Genomic DNA, 23,716 nt, shown 5'->3' with positions numbered 1-23,716 from the left:
TTCTTAACCCTGCAATTAGATTGTAAAGTATTTCTGGCCTGGGAGTAAAATCTAAATCAGTTTAATAGGTCCAAGACTTTCACCGAGTCATCTGTTTAGTTACTTTATCTATCATATTCCTGGTTCCCTCATTCCACCCCCAACGCCCTAAATTTACTTAAACTTTTCCTTTATTTAATGCCATACTTTTAATGATGGCACAATAAGGATGTCATTAGCTGGCAGTGTTGTTTGTAGGGTAATGTTATAATATCTGATATAATCCTAGGGTATAGGGACCTGCATCCACTTCTCCCCACCTGCTGCCGATAAGAATTCCACTGGAAAGGTATTAAAAAGTAGTGTGTTTCATTCAACACATAATCAATAAAATGCAAGAGTAAAATCATGACACGCCTTGACATAGTAAAAGCCTTAAAAAGTAACACAGGATATTGTTTTCTAAATACGGCACCTTAAACCTACATTTAATGATCTCTTGCTAAGGTTAAGAGGGTCAAACTCTTCAAATACTTCAAAATCCAAAGGGAATGATGGAGCTTTGTAGAAGTAACAGTCCACTCCAGCTTCTCACATATTCCTTACAAATGAGTCGCTTCCAGGGAAATCACTGGATCCAAAACACTGGAGCCAAGAGTTCCTTCTCCCATTCACCCCCTGCCCCCATCTACACAGGAGCAAGGAGATGGGTGTCCACCCTCAAATGGTTTATTAATCAAAAGTTCTTCAAGCTGCCTAACCAAATGCTGAATTTCCAAAATTCTTTTCTCACCAGAAAAGGAATATGAATTTTGATGTCAACCCCAAAATTTGGGGCTCTTAACATTTTTTTTCAAAATCACATATAAAAGGTTCTTTATCCCTCTGGCAAATACAAAATAGCTACCCTCAGGGGAAAGGAAAACAATATTTATAGAAGATAAATGATGATGTGATATTAAGATCCTCTGCTGGCTCACTCAAAAGGCTACTGCTTCTTACTCAAGCTGCCACAGGAAATCTATGCTAGTAGGGAGAAAAATTTCCATGGCTCAATGATGAGATAATACCAGTAAGCAATTTATTAAAGAGCCTGCCATCCATCATTGGAATTTGGAACAATAATGATACATTGCAAATAAGTATTCATCCCAGGTTTTTTATTCCTCCTCACAAATTCCTTCAGCTCCAATATCTCTTCAGTAAATTAATAGTATTTTGGTCTTAGTCTTTTTGGAAACAAGCCAAGGAAAGAGAAGGCACCAGCAGCAGCTGTCACAAACCCAATGGTACTTATTGCTCGGTTGGCCTATAAGGAAACAGGAAACAAACAAAAAACACATCTTATTCTAAAAGCATCTCAGTGTCCTAAACCCCAGCTTTAGCTTGTTTCCTAAACTGAAGACCCATTTTAATGTACAATGGATGAATTTAAAACTCAATGCAAAATTAAAATTCTGTATGCAGATGAAATAAATTTATAATTATTATAATTATGACAAAGATAGCGATACACATAGGTAGAGATTCCTCATATTTTTATAGCTTCTGAGAGTTTAGAAACTCATTATGCCACAGTTCCTAATAATTGGCATAGTACCCCTGGGAGGTAGCATTACTCCTGTTTTGTAAAACTTGAGAAGTTAAAAGCGATTTGCCCGAGGGAGGTCGTACCACCAGGATGTTTAGATATAGTTCAGTCTTGAACCATGTGTTCTCCCCCTATGAAACCCCTACCCACTAAACACATACTGATTCTATATCAAGGTGAATATCCTGTGTGTGTGTGTGTGTGTGTGTGTGTGTGTGTGTGTGTGTATTGGTTGAGGGGTGTAGACATGATAAGAAAGTGGGAGCACTCATTCAAGAAGTCTATTAAAAACATGACAGCATTTGGATGGACCCGTGTGTGTGTGTGTGTGTGTGTGTGTGTGTGTGTGTGTTCCCTGACTTAATGTCTGTTAGGAAAATAATTCAGGGATGTGACTTGAGCTAAATACCTATAGGCTCTTATTTGGTAGATACACTTTCTATTTTGATAAACAAACTTCAAGAGAAGTCAATACTGATGTTAACTATCATGTCAAAAACTAATTTCTCATGTAGACAAACGAAAATAAACCACTCTCAAGCTCAACTGTCCATAAAGGAGCTCAGACATTTATATCTTTAAGGGTATTAATCATCGTCATGATGATGGAACTGATGAATATTCATGGTTTCATGGCACTCAACTAATATCGCCTTCCATCTGCAGTGCAATTTTATGACCCGAAGGTCACATTCAGATACTTCAGAGTCATCAGGTATTCTGAAAACAACAGTTATTCTCTGGGAGTTAAGAATCGGGCTTTCAAATAAAGCAAAACATTTTTCCTAAATTACTCTGGAGACCAGCCCCAATGCTGGAAAGCATGACCCAGCTCACACTGGAGCATGCCCTCTGTCTAACCCACAGCCCTCCACCACGGAGCCTGCCACCCCCATATGCCACATAATGTTCCCTCCCTGACTGTGGGTTCCCTATGGGGAACAGGCAGCATGGGTTCTGGCCAGGACAGAAGCACAATGGCAAGAGTAGTCACTTCATTACATCATCCTGTGGTCTGTAGGGACGAGGCCTATAATTATAACTCCCTGCTCTGTTACCATCCCCAGTTGCCAAGGAGAATGACACTGGCAAACAACTGAAAAATCCTATTTTAGTTTACAATTCTAATTTAATGTATTTGGTTGGTTGGTTATTTCTTTTACTTGTAATTTTTAAATAGTTGCTACCTAAGTTGCTTCCCAGGAGAGAGTCAGAATTCACTATAGCATAGAGCTACCCACATAGCCCATGGGGAGCAAAACGGGGCTGGGAGATACAAGATACCAGACAAAATTCCAAAGAGGGGCAGAATCAATAATCAGACAGGCAGTAAGGATTATAAACCAAGCCCAAACCTCATGCAATTCCAGGCAGATGCTGAGATTCCAAGGAGGGCTGGATACAGGAACATATGGCAGGCAATGCAAAAACAGGAAGGTGCAATTGGTGTCTTTAAACAGAGATATCAAATGGCAGCAGAGGACAGCCCTGGGAAAATGGCAGGATCCTGTGGGTGCGGTGGCCCCAGCTAGATGCAGTCCTAACTCATTGGGTATCTTTCAGCCACTAGAAACATTACATGTGAGAGAAATCCCATAAATCTAAGAGACCTGGGGAGGGGACAGACAACTTGATCCTAACTCAAAATCCCCTGAGATTGCACAGGCAAGATACAATTATAATAAAGCCACTTCCAGCATACAGTTTCCCAAATCCCAAACATTTATTTTTTTCAAGTTGCATTCTAAATGGAAAAATCACATGTAATTTGGACAATCCCTTAGAGTTATGTGTAATGGGATCCGACCTGCAAGATTATAAAATCCCAGGATTTTTGTGGTGAAACAGCATGACCAAGAGCTTTTACTTCATGGCTGATTTAGGATTATAAGATCACCAAATCCTATCCTGCACACTTCATCCTTTACAGGGCTTTTGGGGTGGGGGGGCATGGTAAACACCCCATTCTGAGGATCTACATATACATGCCCAATGAAATGTTAGCTATAACTAAAGCAGCTGGGGCCAGACATCAGTGTAGCTGATGTCACAGATGACTGTAGGGGTTATCAAAATCCCTCTTCCTCCAAGACTCTAAGTCTGCAGTGCTATGCAAAGAAACACAGTCAGGGTGTACTGTCTGTCAGCTTGTCCAGGCCCATTCAAGGGTGCTGCTATCTTCCACAAAGATAGACACATTTTAATAACTTGTTTAGACTCGAACAGTGAGAAATGTTGATTTTAGGAATTTGTAAAAATAAGGAAAAGACAAGCCACAGGCTGGAAGAAAACATTGGTGAAAGGCATATTTGATAAAGGATTGTTTTCCAAAATATGCTAAGAACTCTTAAAACTCAACAATATGAAAACAAGCAAGCAACCCAATTAAAACTGGGCTAAAGATCTCAAGAGACACATCACTAAATGTGATATGCAGGTAGCAAATAATACATGAAAAGATGTCCAACATCATACATATTTAAGGAATTGCAAATTAAAACAATGGAGATACAACCATGTACCTATCAGAATGGCTAACCTCCAAAACGCTGACAGTGCCAGATGCTAAAGATGTGGAGCAACAGGAGCTTTCGTTCATTGCCGGTGGGAATTCAAAATGGTACAGCCACTTTGGAAGACAGGTGGGCAGTTTCTTACAAAACTAAACATACTCTTATCGTATGATCCAACAATCATAATACTTGGTGTTTATCCAAATGAGTCAAAAATTTACATCCACAAAAAACCTACACGCAAATGTTTCCAGCAGCTTTTTTCATAATTACCAAAACTGGGAAGCAGCCAAGATGTCCTTCAGTAGGTGAGTGGAAAAATAAACTGTGGTGCATCCAGACAAGGGAATATTATTCAGCAATAAAAAGAAATGAGCAACCAAACCATGAAAAGACATGGAAGAATTTTAAGTGCATATTGCTTAGTATGGTTTCAACTATATGACATTCTGGGAAAGATAAACTACAGGGCAGTAAAAAAAAAAAAAAAAAAAAAAAATCAGTGGTTGCCAGAGATTTAGAGAAACAGGGAATGATTAAGCAGAGTATACAGGATGTCATTACACAGTTGTCAAAACCAACAGAATTTACAACATAAAGAGTGAACCCTAATGTTAAATATTTTAGGGGAAGAAAATTTTTTCCTTTACTCATAATAAGTTCTCAGCTGAGGCTCTGTAATAAGAGGAAAGCAAACAGAAGTTTATTAACATGTACATCTCATATACTCATGGGAGAAATTCAGGGAAGAGTAACTCAAAGAGAGAGAACAAACAAAACACAACGTTAGTAAAAGGAAAGGAATCATAAAGATCAGAGCAGAAATAAATGAAATAGAAACAAAGAAAACAATAGCAAAGATCAATAAAACTAAAAGCTGGTTCTTTGCGAAGATAAACAAAATTGTAAACCTTTAGCCAGACTCATCAAGAAAAAGAGGAAGAGGACTCAAATCAATAAAATTAGAAATGAAAAAGAAGTTACAGTGGACACCACAGAAATAGAAAGCATCGTAAGAGACTACTACAAGCAACACTATGCTAATAAAATGGGCAACCTGGAAGAAATGGACAAATTCTTAGAAAGGTATAACCTTCCAAGACTGAACCAGGAAGAAATAGAAAAAATGAACAGACCAATCACAAGCAATGAAATTGAAACTGTGAGTGAAAATCTTCCAACAAACAAAAGTCCAGGACCAGATGGCTTCACAGGTGAATTCTATCAAACATTTCGAGAAGAGCTAACACCCATCCTTCTCAAACTCTTCCAAAAAATTGCAGAGGAAGGAAAACTCTCAAACTCATTCTACAAGGCCACCATTACCCTGATACCAAAACCATGCAAAGATAATACAAAAAAAGAAAATTATAGACCAATATCACTGATGAATATAGATGCAAAAATCCCCAACAAAATACTAGCAAACAGAATCCAACAACACATTAAAAGGAGCATACGCCATGATCAAGTGGGATTTATCCCAGGGATGCAAGGATTCTTCAATATACCCAAATCAATCAGTGTGATACACCATATTAACAAATTGAAGAATAAAAACCATATGATCATCTCAATAGATGAAGAAAAATCTTTCAACAAAATTCAACACCCATTTATGATAAAATCTCTCCAGTAAGTGGGCATAGAGGGAACCGACCTCAACATAATTAAGGCCATATATGACAAACCCACAGCAAACATCATTCTCAATGGTGAAAAACTGAAAGCATTTCCTCTAAGATCAGGAACAAGACAAGGATGTCCACTCTTGCCACTATTATTCAACATAGTTTTGGAAGTCCTAGCCATGGCAATCAGAGAAGAAAAAGAAATAAAAAGAATACAAATTGGAAAAGAAGAAGTAAAATCATCACTGTTTGCAGATGACATGATACTATACATAGAGAATCCTAAAGATGCCACCAGAAAACTACTAGAGCTAATCAATGAATTTGGTAAAGTAGCAGGATACAAAATTAATGCACAGAAATCTCTTGCATTCCTATACACTAACAACAAAAGATCAGAAAGAGAAATTAAGGAAACAATCCCATTCACCATTGCAACAAAAAGAATAAAATAACTAGGAATAAACCTATCTAAGGAGGTAAAAGACCTGTACTCAGAAAACTATAAGACACTGATGAAAGAAATCAAAGATGACACAAACAGATGGAGAGATATACCATGTTCTTGGATTGGAAGAATCAGTATTGTGAAAATGACTATACTACCCAAAGCAATCTACAGATTCAATGCAATCCCTATCAAATTACCAATGGCATTTTTTACAGAACTGGAACAAAAAATCTTAAAATTTGTATGGAGACACAAAAGACCCCAAATAGCCAAAGCAATCTTGCAGAAAAAAGACGGAGCTGGAGGAATCAGACTCCCTTACTTCAGCCTACACTACAAAGCTACAGTAATCAAGACAATATGGTACTGGCACAAAAACAGAAATATAGATCAATGGAACAGGACAGAAAGCCCAGAGATAAACCCACGCACCTATGGTCAACTAATCTATGACAAAGAACGCAAGGATATACAATGGAGAAAAGACAGCCTCTTCAATAAGTGGTGCTGGGAAAACTGGATAGCTACATGTAAAAGAATGAAATTAAAACACTCCCTAACACCATACACAAAAATAAACTCAAAATGGATTAGAGACCTAAATGTAAGACCAGACACTATAAAACTCTTACAGGAAAACCTAGGAAGAACACTCTTTGACATAAATCACAGCAAGATCTTTTTTGACCCACCTCCTAGAGAAATGGAAATAAAAACAAAAATAAACAAATGGAACCTAATGAAACTTCAAAGCTTTTGCACAGCAAAGGAAACCATAAACAAGATGAAAAGACAACCCTCAGAATGGGAGAAAATATTTGCAAACGAATCAACGGACAAAGGATTAATCTCCAAAATATATAAACAGTTCATGCAGCTCAATATTAAAAAAACAAACAACCCAATCAAAAATGGGCAGAAGATCTAAACAGACATCTCTCCAAAGAAGACATACAGATGGCCAAGAGGCACATGAAAAGCTGTTCAACATTACTGGTTATTAGAGACATGCAAATCAAAACTACAATGAGGTATCACCTCACACTGGTTAGAATGGGCAACATCAGAAAATCTACAAACAACAAATGCTGGAGAGGGTGTGGAGAAAAGGGAACCCTCTTGCACTGTTGGTGGGAATGTAAATTGATATAGCTACTTTGGAGAACAGTATGCAGGTTCCCTAAAAAACTTAAAATAGAATTACCATATGACCCAGCAATGCCACTACTGGGCATATACCCAGAGAAAACCATAATTCAAAAAGACACATGACCCCAGTATTTATTGCAGCACTATTTACAATAGCCAGGTCATGGAATCAACCTAAATGCCCACTGATAGACAAACGGATAAAGAAGTTGTGGTACATATATACAGTGGAATATTACTCAGCCATAAAAAGGAACAAAATTGGGTCATTTGTAGAGACGTGGATGGACCTAGAGACTGTCATACAGAGTGAAGTAAGTCAGAAAGAGAAAAACAAATATCGTATATGAACACATATATGTGGAATCTAGAAAAATGGTACAGATTAACTGGTTTGCAATGCAGAAATAGAGACACAGATGTAGAGAACAAACGTATGGATGCCAAGGGGGGAAAGTAGCAGGGCGTGGTGGTGGTGGGATGAATTGGGAGATTGGGATTGACATATATACACTAATATGTATAAAATACATAACTAAGAACCTGCTGTATAAAAATAAATAGATAAAATAAGAAACAAAGAATTCAGGCTTATATAGCATCTTCAACAAAGAACAATAAATTTGTAGAGAAATGACAGGACAAAGGAAAGTGGTTCGCCTTCCAAGGGCAACAGTCTGTGGGAAGGTAAACATACAGGAAACTAATGGTAAACAGAGGCTTGTGAGTAGCTTGTTATGTAGATACCTCTAGTGCCCTCTCTAGGCTGATAAGGGCCTTACATTAACCACTGGTTGTCCCTGATGATTAACTTTTGTCCTTCCTGGTAGAGTGGGGAGGAGGAACACCTTTGAAAATTTATGTCCTGCTTTTAGGCAAATAGGGGGAGGGCAGAGAGCTTTTCTTGCATCTGCTTCTACTCAGTTGTCTCTCAATTGCTCAAAATAATCCTTATGCCAAAGTGACATATTTGGGGGTGGCATATTCTGGCTTCCTTCACTATGGACTCTGGTTGATAAGGATGTACCAATGTTGGTTCATCTTTTATAACAAATATACCACACTGCTGTAGGATGTTGACAGCGGGGAAGGATACATATGTGTGTGTGGGAGGGGGCGTATGTGGGAACTCTCTATACTTTCAGCTCAATTTTGCTGTGAATTTAAAACTACTCTAAAAAGTAAAGTCCATTAATTTTTTTAAAAATACAGAAAAGTACAAAGAAGAAAAAGATGGGGCCACAATCTTCCACCTTTCTAACCTTTTTATGTATTTATAGTTTTTTAAATTGGGGAAAATACACAGCCATTTCCCAAGGGTACTGTTCTATGCTCAAGACCCCTAAGCCTTAAAGGGACCCTGAAAAACAAATCTAATATTAGTTATCATTAGTACTAACACTATTAATTATTGATAGTAATAAAAATAACAATTCGAGTGCTGTAGTTTGTTAGATCAACAGAATTTTACTGAAGAGTGTCAACAATGATCTATAAAATTGCTAAAATACTGAAATTAAAAGTAGTCTATGAAAGTACACTTTTTATTGGGATGAATAATATGTAACGGAGTATGCTAAGAGACTTTAAAAATCTCTTACAATCTATAAAACAACCTCGGTTTATAGATTAGGAAACTGATAAACAATGTGTCCAAAGTCATCCATCTATGAAGTGGTGAAGATGGGGCTCTAGCTCAGATCAGCAGAATTCCAAAGCTTAGGTGTGTCCTTAAGGCTGTCACTACACCATCTTCATCAGAACCTACTAAAGAACAGTTCTATTAGTTGTTAAAAAAATGGTTGCTTTTCCATGGGTCTTGATCTGGGTATGAAAGGTGGAAAGATGATAGATTACAAGTGAGAGTCAAAGCAAAAAGATGGCTCTAATTCCTTTTGATTTAGCCACATTAAAAAAAAATACTGATTGAGTGCAGTGGACAACTTTGTCATTAACAAACTTTATTTCTTAGCTATACCACTACTTTTCAATGCAAAGGTGAGCTGAGACTTGTGTGCGTGTCCTCTGTGTTTTGGCTCAGAAGCAGTTTATTGCTACATGTGAATAGAACATTCATTATGGTAATGTACTTCCTAATAAAAATGAATTTCCAATTAAATTATTTCTTAATAAAAACAAATGTATCCTTTCATTATGTTCCATCTCCCATTTTCCCAAGCTTTCGTGAGCAGAATTGTAACTTCATTCCTCAGAATAGATATTTATATAACAGATCCACCATTTAAAGATACTGGAAGCCTTTATATATTCATTTTCTCACACCACTTTAATAAATCTTTAGGTTAAAACATCAATGATGGAATTGGATTGGTGGGAAGATAGGTAGGTGAAGGGCATGCCTTTAGTGAGGAATCTGACATACTACCGAATAGTGATGGTAAATAACAAAACTATAAGCTACTTCCTCTGGTGGGGGAAGTCCCCCACCAGGGACTTCCCTGGTGGCACAGTGGATAGGACTCCGAGCTCCCAATGCAGGGGCCCGGGTTCAATCCCTGGTCAGGGAACTAGATCCCACATGCATACCGCAACTAAGAGTCCGCATGCCACAACTAAGGAGCCCTGGAGCCGCAACTAAGGAGCCTGCCTGCTGCAACTAAGACCCGGCGCAACCAAAAAAATAAATAAATAATTTTTTTTTTAAAAGTCAATTAATCCACTGAAAATCGTCCAAAAGCTCAAATGAATCAAAGGATCGCCTTTGATGAATCAAAGGATTCATCAAAGGATCTCCTCAAAAGCACAACATTTCTTTGAAACTAGCATTGCAGGGAAACAGAAGAAATTTACAAAGCCACCAAGCTATGGCATCAGTTAGCCTCTTTCAGCTAATGGAAAAGAATCTCACTATTACCATCTATGTTTTCGGCAAATGAACTCCCTCTCAAAAATGTCAGCATTCTTTTCAGCATATTTTTTTCAGTATATAAAGTTACTGATTTAATTGCTGTATGGTGGGGTAATGGGAAAAAACTGAAGGACAGAGGGCAATAAGAATGACAGAAAGCTATGGTCTTGACTCTGCTTCAAGTCCCTTCTAACCCAAATTCATGATACGAATGTTCTAGTCTCAGTTTGGTCATGAAATTGCTGCATGACTTTGGGCAACTCGATTCCCTCCTTTGTCCTTCAGTGTTCTCATATTTTCTTGTTCTTTTCCATTTGTTTGAGGCCTGAAAATTTGACCATAGTCAGTAGCTATTATTTTCCCAATGTAAGAAACTTCCATTTCTCCTAGAGAAAACTCACCTGCTCTGAAACTCCTTCTCCATAGCGGAGCAAAGTCACAAAATGCTCACAGTTGTTGACAAATAAGTCATACTCCACCTCCTGTCCAGCAACAAACTCTGACCATTGCATGACTTCTTCCACAGGGAGTGGTGGGTATGTTTCATCGTATTTATTGTTTATTCTGTATGTGTCATTTCCCACAACATCCTTCAAAAGCTGCATCTTCACCAGGGCCTTTCTGCTGAATACAGACTTGGCGCTTGTAAATGATGAAGAAATGCCATCGTCTATAAGGAGAATTTTGGTTAGCAAGATATAGCGACCCAGCCCAGTGAACTCCACTGCCATCCTAACTTATCCTCAAACCAGAAACCATTTAATCTTACTAACTGTAAACCCTCATTCTCTAATTTATCACTAACACTTATTCAATTACTATATGAGTGAGAATATAAGAAAACTTTTTGAAAATCTGTATCTACCTATCTTTTTGAAAATTTATAGAACAAATTGGGTGTGAAAACTCTACCTATTTTTGAGGAATAAGTTCTCTATCAATTGGTATTATTATTAGGGATCTTGGCATATGTTTCTAACAAAGTACAGGTAAGATCATTGCCCCCTTTTTCTATGACGCTGTCTATTTTTCAGCATTTGAACACTTCCAAACTAATACCATTGGGCTTAGCACTAGTGCATTATGATTATTGCTCTTGTCCTGCATCTAAGCAGCACTCCTTACCCCCAGCTCTGTTTTGACACTTGCTCTTTTAATTAGGCTTCACTTTGAAACCTGCAGGGGACCCCAGTCTTCTGAGAGGTAAGTTGGGGTCAGGCGGGGGCCCTGCCTTTGTTTTGCTAGTTCCTTTAGCCAAGAAACTAAGTCCTAAAACTAAACCTAATGTAGTCGGCACTGTCCACGCTATGTGGCCCCTAGCTGTGCCCTACCCACCTGTCACAATGCCCCATGCCCTACCACTCCATCTTACGGCCTCTATTAGTAAGCATTGGTCTAGACTGCCTGAAACCTCTGTATCCTGGTGTGCCGTGGTCGGCGTCTGAGGCATCTGATTCCTTAGTGTTCAGCTTTAACACCAGGCCCTAGGCCCTCTCCATCTGCCCAAGACTGCTATGCTTGGCCATTGTTCAAGTAAACCATGAGATGAAGGGTCTCTGTATAACCAGTGTTATGACACTTTTCCTTTCAGTAATGACTAAAAGCAAACTTTTTTTTCCACTCCTCTTTTTTTTCTCTCCTTCAAAATCCTTTTCATTGGAGCAGCATTTCCAGTTAATTATCTTACACGTTGGAGGTTCTTACACATTACAAGTTCATAGGACACATATATCCTAGTTAGAATTATTCAATTTTTTTTTTTTGACTAGTTTGATGCAATCAATTTACCGATGAGAAAATCAAAGCTTGGAGAGATAAACTGGTTTGTGGAACATCCCACAAGTAGTTAACAGAAACAGGAATTTAACTTCAGTCTACAGGATCAATCAAAGCTCAGTGCTTGAACCACATTAAGATGGAGCTTAAGATGGGAAAAAAGAAAACTGCACAAAAACCTCATATTATTTTCAAAATGTGAAAACTGCAGAGATAATGTAAAGAATTGCTTAGTGTTAATTATTAGACTCTACAGAATGAATGGCTCTGTATCGTAAATGTCATTTTATTTGCCATTTCCACTTCCAATATTCTAGAACAAGAGGCAAATAACTCAAAATCTTGCAAAAAATCACTTCATTAACAGTTCTCAGAAGCTCTCAAGATAGTAAGACTTAGGCCTATAAACACTTCTTTATAAAGGTATCTTGAGGAAAAAATATTCTAGGCTATTTGTTATTTGCATACATTTTTTCTTAATAATTTGTGCTCATTTCTAAACCTGTAGAAAATACAGAAAAATACAGCATAAACACATAAATAAATATAAACCACCTATTATCCTGCCACTCAGAAATAACTATTATTATTATTTTGATGTATTTGTACTGTCTTTTATTATCATTTGTTTATGTGTGTGTATATGTTTGCATTAACATGTATGTGTGTATATATGATTTCTTTGCACACCAGGTACCATATTACACAATGCACTTTTAATCTGGAATTTTCCAATAGCTATCATACAAGATCATCTTTCATGCAATTAAAGATGTCCAGAAATGATCTTTAGCTGTTAAAGTATTATTGTTTTAGTCTACTAAGCACCCCATCTTACCACTGTTTCTTTCTTTCTGGAAAAGACTCTTTCTAGGCCAGTCATACTATCCTATTCCTGGACACAGTGATGGTTCAGTGATGGACATGGGACCCACACCAGACAATTAGAGTCATTCTCCATGATTTTTCTAACTGCAATGGGCAGGGAGTAACTCTCTCCTGTGGGTCACAAGCCTATAAGGATGAGAGCCTAAGGATGCTTATGGTCATCAGTTCAGCTTCTTAGACATAGCCTGGGATAATGAAGACAATATATAGAAAAAGAATGCAGATGTGGGATGGAGAATTTTGATAGTGTTCAAGCCCCTAGATCCGGGCATCCCTGAGGCCAGCACCATCTCTACTCTTTCTGTAGTTTCCTTCACTGAAGCAATGAATTTGCCTTTTTGTTTAAGTGAATTTGAATTTGATTTATGTTACTTGCAACTAAAAAATTCTGCCAAACACAGACACCTAATATCTTGTGGCTAAATCATAATTCACTTAACCATTCCCTTGCTGGCCATTGATCCATTCTGTTTTTTAAACCATCATAAATGAGATAGAAGTGAACATCCTCATACGCAAATATTAAATAAGTATTTCTAAAAGTATTCCCCAAGAATAGATTCATAGAGGTAAAATTACAGGGTCAGAGCATATGAACTCCTATAAGACTCTTAGCACATATTGTTAAATTGTTTTTGCGAACAATTTTATCAACTTATATTTCTGTCAACAGTATCCTTGTGTTTATTTCATTATACCTTTATCAACAGATTATCATTTTTTTAAAATTTTGCTAATGTGAGAGGCATAAAATCTGTCATTTTATTTTGTAATTCCTAGATGACTGAAAAGCTGAAACCTTTAAAAATGGGTATTGGGGGGCTTCCCTGGTGGCGCAGTGGTTGAGAATCTGCCTGCCAATGCAGGGTACCCGGGTTCGAGCCCTGGTCTGGGAGGATCCCACATGCCGCGGAGCAACTAGGCCCGTGAGCCACAATTACTGAGCCTGCGCGTCTGGAGCCTGTGCTCCGCAACAAGAGAGACCGCGATAGTGAGAGGCCTGCGCACCGCGATGAAGAGTGGCCCCCACTTGCCGCAACTAGAGAAAGCCCTCGCACAGAAACGAAGACCCAACACAGCCAAAAATAAATATATAAATAAATAATAATTTTTTTAAAAAATGGGTATTGGATTTTTGTCTTCTACAAACTGTTCACAATCTTTTACCCATTTGTTTGTTGGGATTTGGGTGTTCACTGTTCGCTCAGCTTAAGGAACTCTTTCCCCAAATATCACATGCTGGGTTTCTTCACCTCTTTCAAGTCATGTCTCAAATGTTACTTTCTCATGAGATTTTCCTGACCAGCTAATTTAAAACTACAGCAGCCACAACTCCCCAGCACTTCCTATCCTGCTTCTATGATTTTCTCCATTATCACTTATCTCTAATCTAACATTACTTTCTGTATTTTGTTCATGCTCCCTCTTTCAGGCTTGCTCTCTCCCTCTCTCGCTCTCTCCCTCTCTCCCTCTCTCTCTGTCTCTGTCTCCCTCTCTCTCCACTAGAATGTAAGCTCCACTATGTAGGGACTGGCTTATGTATCCCTAGCATTTAGAATAGCCTTTGGCACATACTGGAAAATCTATAAATAGATGTTGAATGAATTTAAATAATCTATTTGTATTATATATAAAGACATTGTGACTCTTGTCATGTTTGTGGCAAATATTTTCCCCAGCTGAGTATTTACTTTTTAACTGTGTTTTTTTAATCCAGAGGTTTAAAATTTTAATGTTAATTGGCTTTTGTGATTTCTTCAATGCCACTTTATTCTTAGAAGGTCCTTCTGTAAACCTAGATCAGTTGGATTTATCTACTTTCTACATTTTATTTCTAGTCTGTTTTATTTTATGATTTTGTTCATGATTCCTTCTTGTAACAAGAAAACTAAAAAGCTCCCAGGAGCTTCTGGAAACAAACCTTACCTAGAGGTGCTATGTTGATAACATATCCGTCACCCAAGTACAGTGCCCAGTGTTGATAGCCAGGACGAAACACTTCAATCAAGTCACCTGGCTGAGGGTTGCCAGGATAGTTCAAACTAAAGCAATCATTAAACGCCATCTGCAATGACAGACACAAAGAAGATCTAGCTGATATGACTTGGCAAAAGAAAATCAGTTCAAGACTTCTATAGAAACATGGCAATACAGAATTTCTTGGGATTGCATTCCTTATTAAATACTTAGATTCACACCACTGTCCTTTTCTTTCAATGATTCCTACACGGAATTATGTGTGCACACATGGACAAGTGGAGAAAGAATTTCTCTACTATTGCTTAATTTTCTATAGCAAGGCTTCTCATACTGATTAACCCCAGGGCTCCTTTATTATAATAAGCATTTCATGATAATATCTGTTTTACTATATAAATGCTCAGTTCATGACTACACAAAAAATATAATAAAGCACTTAGCATGAAAAAGTCAGGATTCAGAAGCAGAAGATCAGAAGTCTTTCAGCCTTTCATATAGTGACTTAGTAAAATCAAAAACAGGTTTGGGTGGACACTAACATTCTGTGCAAAAATATACTTTATCTTGCAAAACTTACTCTGTGCTTTAAGCGGACACAAGTTCCAGGCTCAGATGAGTGTCCAGTCAGATATTCAGGCATAGTGTAGGACACAGGACCTTTCTTCCTTGTGCTGAACTGTGCTGTGCAGAACCAGGGACACTGGACTCCACCTGAAACCATATACAAGTCCCTGTGTCCCTGTCCTTTGAAGAAAAAGGCTTTTGCTTTAATCTCCCAGGCTTCCCCTGAGTCTTAAAAGGCTGGCTCAAGAGTTAATGATTAGGAAAGATGAAGAGGTAGAAAAAAAGAATAGCTGTTGGGTGGGGAAACTGGTAAAAATTTAGACTATAAATCAGCCAGATAGCGGAGTCACCGAACTTCCAGTTCCCTGAAATATATAGATAAATATCTGACACACATTCCTAAGTTGTTTTTACAGGAAGCAGAACCCCACCAGGTGAAAACTACTGACTTTAAGCACATAGACCCAGACTGGTTGAAACCAGAAGATTAACGATGCTTGAAACTTCACCTTGATGCCAACCAAGCCAAGAATTGAGCACAAGCTGATCACACATCCTGTGGCCCCTCCCTCACCTTGCCTTTAAAAACCCTTCCCTGAAAGCCATTGGGGAGTTCAGAACTTTTGAGCATAAGCTGCCCATTCTTCTTGCTTGGCACCCTGCAATAAATACTGTACTTTCCTTCACCACAACCCAGTGTCAGTAGGTTGGCTTTGTTGCATGTCAGGCAAGGGGACCCAAATCCAAGTTCGACAACACACCCTCTAAATATCAGTAAATGCCCTTTGTCATTATGACAACCACAAACACCCCCACAGATTTCCACCGCTCCCCAACTGCCCCACTTACTGTCTGATTCCTCATTTCTGATTCCCAAAACAGCGCAAGGTGGTTGATGCAGAAGGGGGACAACTTGGAAGGTTGGGGAGTTCATCATATTGATGGGTATGTCTGAAAATTCAGAGTTTGGTGAATTTTTTTCCTTTTAAGTCAGTAGTTTTCAGAAAGAACATATAAGTCTCTGATGGTTGATTTTTATGGAACATTACATTTTCTATGTACAGCATCCAAGTAGAATGACTCAGCAAGAGGAAGTTATGTACATTCATTGATAATCAAAAGGAGATTTCATGCTACATCCACGTTGAATATCTAATTGACAACAGAGTATTCCTCTGCATCTCTCACTCTAATGTAGATACGCATACTCATTTACAAAATAAACCCAAGTGCCAGAAAGGGAAACTTCCAAATCATCTAAATTATAGTTATAATAGCATAGGCAAAGAGCTTGGGGATACAGACTATCATTTTCCTGGCACACTAAAAGTCTTTTTTACAACAATTAATATTGGGAGGGTGTTTTCCCAAGTATTTGTAGGCCATCTGTTGAAAACTTCAATCATCATACTGTCACAGAAATGAGGCCAAATGCAAGCTGCCCATCTGTTGAAAAATAACTATTAAAACAACTTTATGGGGCTTCCCTGGTGGCGCAGTGGTTGAGAATCTGCCTGCCAGTGCAGGGGACACGGGTTCGAGCCCTGGTCTGGGAAGATCCCACATGCCGCAGAGCAACTGGTCCCGTGAGCCACAACTACTGAGCCTGCGCGTCTGGAGCCTGTGTTCCGCAACAAGAGAGGCCGCGATAGTGAGAGGCCCGCGCACCACGATGAAGAGTGGCCCCCGCTCGCCGCAACTAGAGAAAGCCGTCGCACAAAAACGATGACCCAACACAGCCAAAAATAAATAAATACATAAATAAATAAATAAATTTAAAAAAAAAAACTTTATGGAAACTATTAAGTCTAACCACCCTCTCAAATATGTTTGAGTCTTATTAATATGGCAGTTCACAATTTGGTCACATGGTCACTAAAAGGAAAAATGGATACTATACTATGATATAAACAAACACATTTCCCATGAAAAGGAATCAGCAAGCACACACAGCTGCCTGTTAGCATTCAGAGACCTAGCCAAGCTTACAATAATAACCACCATTTGAACAGAAAGTACTTTGTAGTGTAAAGTTTTTTTCAAGTGCACTATTCAATTAACACTAATTCAGTTTTTAAAAAATCTACCATGATTTGAGTTTATTATGTTATTATCCCATTTTACAGCTAAAAAGTGATAGTAGCAAATGCCAACCTTTTTAAAATACTCCCTGAAACACTTGTATTATAAAATACGGAGGGAAAAATAACTAGCCTAGGTGTGAGAGACATGAGCTCTTGTTTCAGGTCTTCTCCATGCTAGTTCTGTCACTTTGGGACTTAAATGTAAAATATAAAATTATAAAACATAGAGGGAAAAATACATAGGAGAAAATCCTCAGGATCTAGGGTAAACAAAGAGTTCTTAGACTTGACACCAAAAGTACTATTCGTAAAAGGAAAAACTGACAAATTGGATGTCCTCAAAATTTAAAACTTTTGCAGCACGAAAGACTCTATTAAAAGGACAAAAAGGCAAGCTACAGAGCAGGAGAAAATTTTTGAAAACTACATATCCGAGAAAGGACCAATATCAGGAACATACAAAGAACTCTCAAAACTTAACAATTAAGAAGCAAAGAATACAATTAGAACTTGAGCAAAAGACACAATGACACCTTTTATCACAGAAGAGCCGCAGATGTCAAGCCATGTTATACATCATTGGCCATTAGGGATATTTAGATTAAAACCATGATAGCACTACATACGTATCACAATAGCTAAATTAAAAAACTGTGACCAGAGAAAATGCTGGCAAGAATGTGGAGCCACTGGATCACTCATTCACTGCTGTTGATAATATAAAATGTTGCAGTCACTCAAAGCAGTCTGGAAATTCCTTTAAAAACTTAACTTGTAACTAAAACATGGTCCAGCAATTGCACTCCTAGGCATTTATCCCAGAGACTGAAGACATTAAAGACGTATATTCGCACAAAGACCTGTACACGAATGTTTATAGCATAATAGCCCAAAACTGGAAACAACCCAGATGGCCTTCCATGGGTGAACAGTAAACAATTTGTGGTACACCCATACCATGGAACACTACTCCTAAGGAATAAAAAAGAACAAACTATTAATAATTGAACAACACAAGCAAGGATGAATCTCTAGAGAACTGTGCTGAGTGAAAAGAGCCAGTGACATGACATGTTATATATATGATTCCATCTATACAACATTTTGACATGACCTAATTATAGAAACAGAGAACTAATAATGGTTGCCAGGGGTTAAGGAAGTGGTAAGAAGGAAGTGGGTGTGGCTATAGAAAGGCAACATATGGGGCTTCCCTGGTGGCGCAGTGGTTGAGAATCTACCTGCCAATGCAGGGGACACGGGTTCGAGCCCTGGTCTGGGAAGATCCCACGTGCCGCGGAGCAACTGGGCCCGTGAGCCACAACTACTGAGCCTGCGCGTCTGGAGCCTGTGCTCCGCAATAAGAGGGGCCGTGATGGTGAGAGGCCCGCGCACCGTGATGAAGAGTGGCCCCCACTCGCCGCAACTAGAGAAAGCCCTCCCACAGAAACGAAGACCCAACACAGCCAAAAATAAATATATATTAAAAAAAAATAAAGAAGCCCCCCCCCAAATAAAAGGCAACATATGAAAGATGCTAGGGGTGGTGGAATGCTCTGCCTCTCCATGTGGTCCAAGTCAATAACCTGTTTGTGATACTGCAGTGTGGTTTTGCAAGATGTTACCACTGGGGATAACCCAGCAAAGGTAAAAGGGATCTCTCTGTATTATTTCTTACAGCTGCATGTGAATCTACAATTACCTCAAAATAAAAATCTTTAATAAAAAAATAAAATCAATGTATTTTTTTCGTACAGAGCATAGAAGAGGACCAATATGGGGAAGTTACAATGAGGCAGCTTTTAGCTGTATACATGGAAAATTTCTCTTTTGTTGAAAGTGATCCAACAATGGAATGGAGCACCTTGTACAGATATCAGTCTCTGTCACTGGGAATGTTTACACACAGTCACAGTTGATAAAAATAAGATTTCCATGGTGGGGGCGGGGGGTAGCGCTGGTAAGGTGAGGAGGCCTTCCAAGGTCCCTTCCACCTCTAGTGTTCATCTCATTCTATTTCCCAGTAACTGTGCAATCCTCAAATCAACAGCACAAAGTAGATATAATTATTTCCCCCATTTTAAATATGAGGAACCTGATGTTCACAGCAGTTCAGGGATTCATCCAAAGTTACACAGTGGGAAAGGGCAGAACCCACATGTGGACTCAGATTAGCCTACGTCCAAGGTCAGGCTCCTCATCTGTAACTGCTTGTCCCCATGTGCACTATACCTCCTCCCTTGCTGGCCTTTCTGTAGCCCTTCTTGCACGCTGTGAGACTGGGTAACAGTTGTGAGCTGATGATTACAATCACCTTTTTTACAGATGAGGAAACTGAGACTCAGATGAATTAAGTATCAGAACTAAAAGTCACACAGGTAGTAACTGACAGAACTAGAATTCAATCCCAGGTCTGTCTTCTTATTCCAGACTGCAGGCTGCTTCCTTACTCCACTGATTAACATCACTAGCCAAAGGAATTGCTACTAAACAATATTTCATCTTTTCCCCCTTCTCAAATATTCATTAGATATGCAAAAGCATAATGTATATTTCATAAGACAACACAGGAAGTTTTTAAACATTCATATGTGGAACCAGTGAGTAATAGGAAGTGGAGCCTTGGGGAACCCCTGCTCTTCTGCAGGGGAGGTGTGAAGGTGAGAAGCTTCTAGAAGCGTTTAGAAGGTTCCCAGACTCATACCTTAGGGAAATGGCTAAAACCTGTCTGCTTGGGTAATTTGATTTACATGGACATCTACCCATTCCATTCAAGTGCAAGTGTGTTATGTAGTGCTTCATGAACATGATAATACAGAACAAATTAAAGATACATTTGTAAGTCCTCCGCTGAAATCTGTGTGTCACCTTTAAGGTGTACCTTAAAGTGCACCTTTAAAAGTACTTTAACAGTTCATCTGCACAGAATTGTTTGACTAGTTTATAATAAAGAGTGTCTGCAATCTTTGTACAAGAAACTTCCTGTTTCATGCCAAAACAAGCTGCCTTGTTTATAGCTCCTTGTTGGTCCCCTGGGATGCATCAAAAGAAATAACGGCCCCCTGCACAGATAGGGTCAGGCTGATTAACTGCTGCTTGTGTCCCTGGGGCCACCTGTGTAACAAGAATACTAAGAGCACTTTTTCACAAACTACTCCCAAGGATGCTATTGGCAGTCTAAAACATGAGCACGGGCTACCCCTACAGTCCAACAGTCTCCCAATTCAATTTGGACCATTTTCCACCCAAGCTGCATTTTTCATCCATAGCCCGGCCACACTGAGATGGCTCCACGAAGCCCTGTGCTCCCAGAACGGCTAATTCACAGACCCTCAGAGCTGCCAGTATCCTTGTTCCGACATCCTCTCCCTACAGCTGAGGGTTCCAACTCCCAGCCAAATGAACCATCCTCAGCCATTGCCCCCTCATTCCTCGCTTGGAATCCCTCCATGGATCCCCCTGTCGACTCCGAATCTCGCTCCCTCTGTAATTAATGTAATCCCTACGTTCTAGGCAAACCAAACCATTATTCCTCACTCTCACCTGGAGTTATGTGGCTAATACCGAAACTTCTACCTGGAATGCGCTGCCCATTTCCAAATGACCCACTCTTAAGGATCCAGATCAGATGTCACCTCCTCCCCAAGGTCCACCTCCTCTCAGCCACAAGTGACGTCTCCTTCCGAGCTACCACTACTCCTTTATCTCTCTAACGCCCATTGCGTTTCCTACACCTGCGGGAGTTACTGCTGTCTGGGGAATTTTCTCTTCTGCTCCATGTGGAGGGCTGGTTCCTCTTTATCTCTACACCTGCAGTTTGCTGCAGAGTGCCTGTCACAAATAACTGCCCAGGGAATGTTTAATAAATGAAGGAACGAGGATCCCGAGCCCAGGGAGGACAGAGTGGCTGGGCTTTTCCAGCACATAAATTACATTAATAGTCCTGAATGCCAAAGTGATATCACCATTCATAGTTCCAAAACCTAATATATTATAATAATAAATACTTATATCATTATTCACACTCATTTCAGTGAGGATGGTGGATAGAAGGCCTTAGTAAGCAAGACGAGGTCCGGTCCTGGTTCTGCCACTTGATAGCTGTGTCACACGGGAAAGCGAGTCTCTCTTTCCCCATGGACTCTGTTCTCCCACTTGCAAAAAAAGAAAAAGGGGGGCGGGGAGGGGGAGAAGGGACATGGATTAAATGAGACACTCTCTACTGGTCCTTGGGGCTCTCTCGTCTGAGAGTCGGCTCAGCAAGGCTGTCCGGGGTCCTAGAGGTCCTCCCTCCCCCTCCCCAGCAAACCTCACTCTGAAGCCTGGGCTGTTCCCCCCACCGGTGGCAGCGGCGAGGGTCCTGGGGTCGCGCCGGCCACGCCGCTGCTGCCCCTCCAGCTAGCGGCCGGGGGTCCACTCCATCTGCGCCCGGGGGAGGGCACGGCGGCAGCGGCGTTACTACCGGTAACCAGGGCCGGCCTCCAGCGCCAACGCCACCCCGCCGCCGAGGCCCCGGCGCTCCGACGCTGCCGCGCACGCTCGCTGCTCCTGCCGCCCGGGCCGGCCTGCGCCACCGCCTGGGGACCCTCCGCCCGTCCGCCCGCCTGCCTCCGTCCCCTCCGCAGCCCTGGGAGTACCGACACCACACCTGCTCTCCGCCCGCACAGACACACACACAAACCCAGCCGCCGCCGAAGCGCAGCCCCAGCGCGGTAACTAACCGAGGACACCCTGCCCCGCCACTGGGACGTTCCTGCATCAAACTTTCCCGGTACCAAGGGCTGGTCTAGGCGCGGCGGCTGTACCGTTAACTTGTCTTGTTGAGCCCAGAAATATTCGCGAGCATGAATACACATTGCGTCCTCTAGGAGTGAGCCCCTCCTCACTCTACACAAATTCCTCTGAGGCAGCAGAAAGGATCCTGGTCCCTGTGCCCCAAGAAAGCATCTCAGTCTAAGCTAAGGTGGGAGGAGGGAGTGGCCTTAAAAAAAACCTCCCTGCTTCCCACCACACATACCTACAAAATGTGTACCCGGGAGCCAGTTCCGGCGCCCAGGACTGTGGGGACACACGTGGACCCCACCCCCTTTGGACTCCTCCCTGTCAGCCCTCTGCAGCCTAAGATCAACTTCAGAAGTGGGAGGAGGGCGGAAAGGAGGAAAGAAGGGTGCCTAGGGCCCTAGACGTCCAGGCACCAGTTTCTCCCAATGGGAAATTTACCTGGCTCCGTCCGATGGGGCCTTCCTTAAAGACACGACTCCCTCGGGTAGCCCATTCCCCTCCCCACTTCCCCTGCCCTGTCCCTGACAAAGGTCTGGTTCTAGATAGAGGAGCAGAGCAAGTCCCTTATTCTGCGCAACTCGAGACTCAGGTGCGCACGTGACAGGGCAGGGCCTAACTGCCTCTCTTTCAGGCCATGGGCCAGCAGAGTCCTCCAGGAATATAGCTGTAAGAGTTTAAAAATAAAGCTGGGCATGAAGAGTATCCATTTTCTCCTTGCTAAAAAAGGGAGGCCAGGAATAACAAACCAGCTAAGTAAGGAAGGCCCGCAGACTGCTAAGTGAACTTTTTGGAGCACAGCACAAGGACTTGCCTTCAAACAAGTCGTACCCTAGATTTTTACCCTGATATAAATGGACTCTCAGCTAAAAGGAAGGATTTTTTCCCCACTGATTCAAAGGCTGAAATAGCTCTCTAATTTTATGTTGTTTTGTCCCAATGGGATAAGAACTACCTAAAGATGCAGCCGCCTTTATAAAGGAATCAGGTTCCGTGGTGAAGGTTAAGGGTGAATCTGCAGGGTCTGAAATTGGGGTCTGGCTTTGGCATCTTTGGAAACAAAGTACTAGAAAGACATTGAAAACATGTGGCATCTAGATATACTTATTGGTAACACAGAAACTCAAACACTTAAGAGGTTGTAGCTTTGTTTTTATGAGTTAATATTTTTCTTACATGTTCCCTATTTAATGTATTTTTAGTTATAAACTGAATCAGATATACCTTTCAATACTCTTTTAATGTCTCAAAGAGAGATCCATAAACATGCATTTGCTTTATGTTCCCCAACTACTTCAATTGAGTCATCACTGAAGGCAGTGGTTCATGATTTTATACAGGAGAGTTATTGTGAGCATTTATAATGCCATCCTGCTTATGAGCTAAATTTATTATGTTTGCCAGGTTAATCTGTTTTCTCTAATCAGACACTTAATCATCTGCTCTCCTCCCTGCATTATGG

The 23,716-nt window shown here is 40.4% G+C and overlaps 1 protein-coding gene across 1 annotated transcript; it reads right to left on the bottom strand.

The window, feature by feature from the left end:
• Positions 1–1,038: 1,038 nt before the first annotated feature.
• Positions 1,039–22,803, bottom strand: PLAAT1 (phospholipase A and acyltransferase 1). The gene is made up of 7 exons (XM_059920780.1): positions 22,696–22,803; positions 21,483–21,629; positions 16,241–16,342; positions 15,405–15,538; positions 14,774–14,912; positions 10,585–10,853; positions 1,039–1,288 (listed from the first exon to the last, which is right to left on the bottom strand). The coding sequence occupies exons 2-7, from the start codon at positions 21,502–21,504 to the stop codon at positions 1,187–1,189; spliced, it is 768 nt and encodes a 255-aa protein (XP_059776763.1). The 5' UTR covers positions 21,505–21,629; positions 22,696–22,803; the 3' UTR covers positions 1,039–1,186.
• Between the last annotated feature and the right edge of the window lie 913 nt (positions 22,804–23,716).

The sequence above is a fragment of the Balaenoptera ricei genome, chromosome 4 (genome assembly GCF_028023285.1).
Source record: "Balaenoptera ricei isolate mBalRic1 chromosome 4, mBalRic1.hap2, whole genome shotgun sequence".
In the NCBI taxonomy this organism is placed as follows: Eukaryota; Metazoa; Chordata; class Mammalia; order Artiodactyla; family Balaenopteridae; genus Balaenoptera; species Balaenoptera ricei.
The sequence above is the reverse complement of the archived record's forward strand: the minus strand, read 5'-3'. Positions and strand labels throughout refer to the sequence as shown.

Excerpts from the sequence above, each read along its gene's own strand:
- PLAAT1 (XM_059920780.1), bottom strand. The coding sequence starts at position 21,504 with ATGAGTGTGAATAATGATATAA. Across the intron at positions 16,343-21,482 it reads GAGTGTGAATAATGATATAA|ACATACCCATCAATATGATG; the intron begins GTATTTATTATT and ends CTGAATTTTCAG. Across the intron at positions 14,913-15,404 it reads GTGTCCGCTTAAAGCACAGA|ATGGCGTTTAATGATTGCTT; the intron begins GTAAGTTTTGCA and ends CTGTCATTGCAG.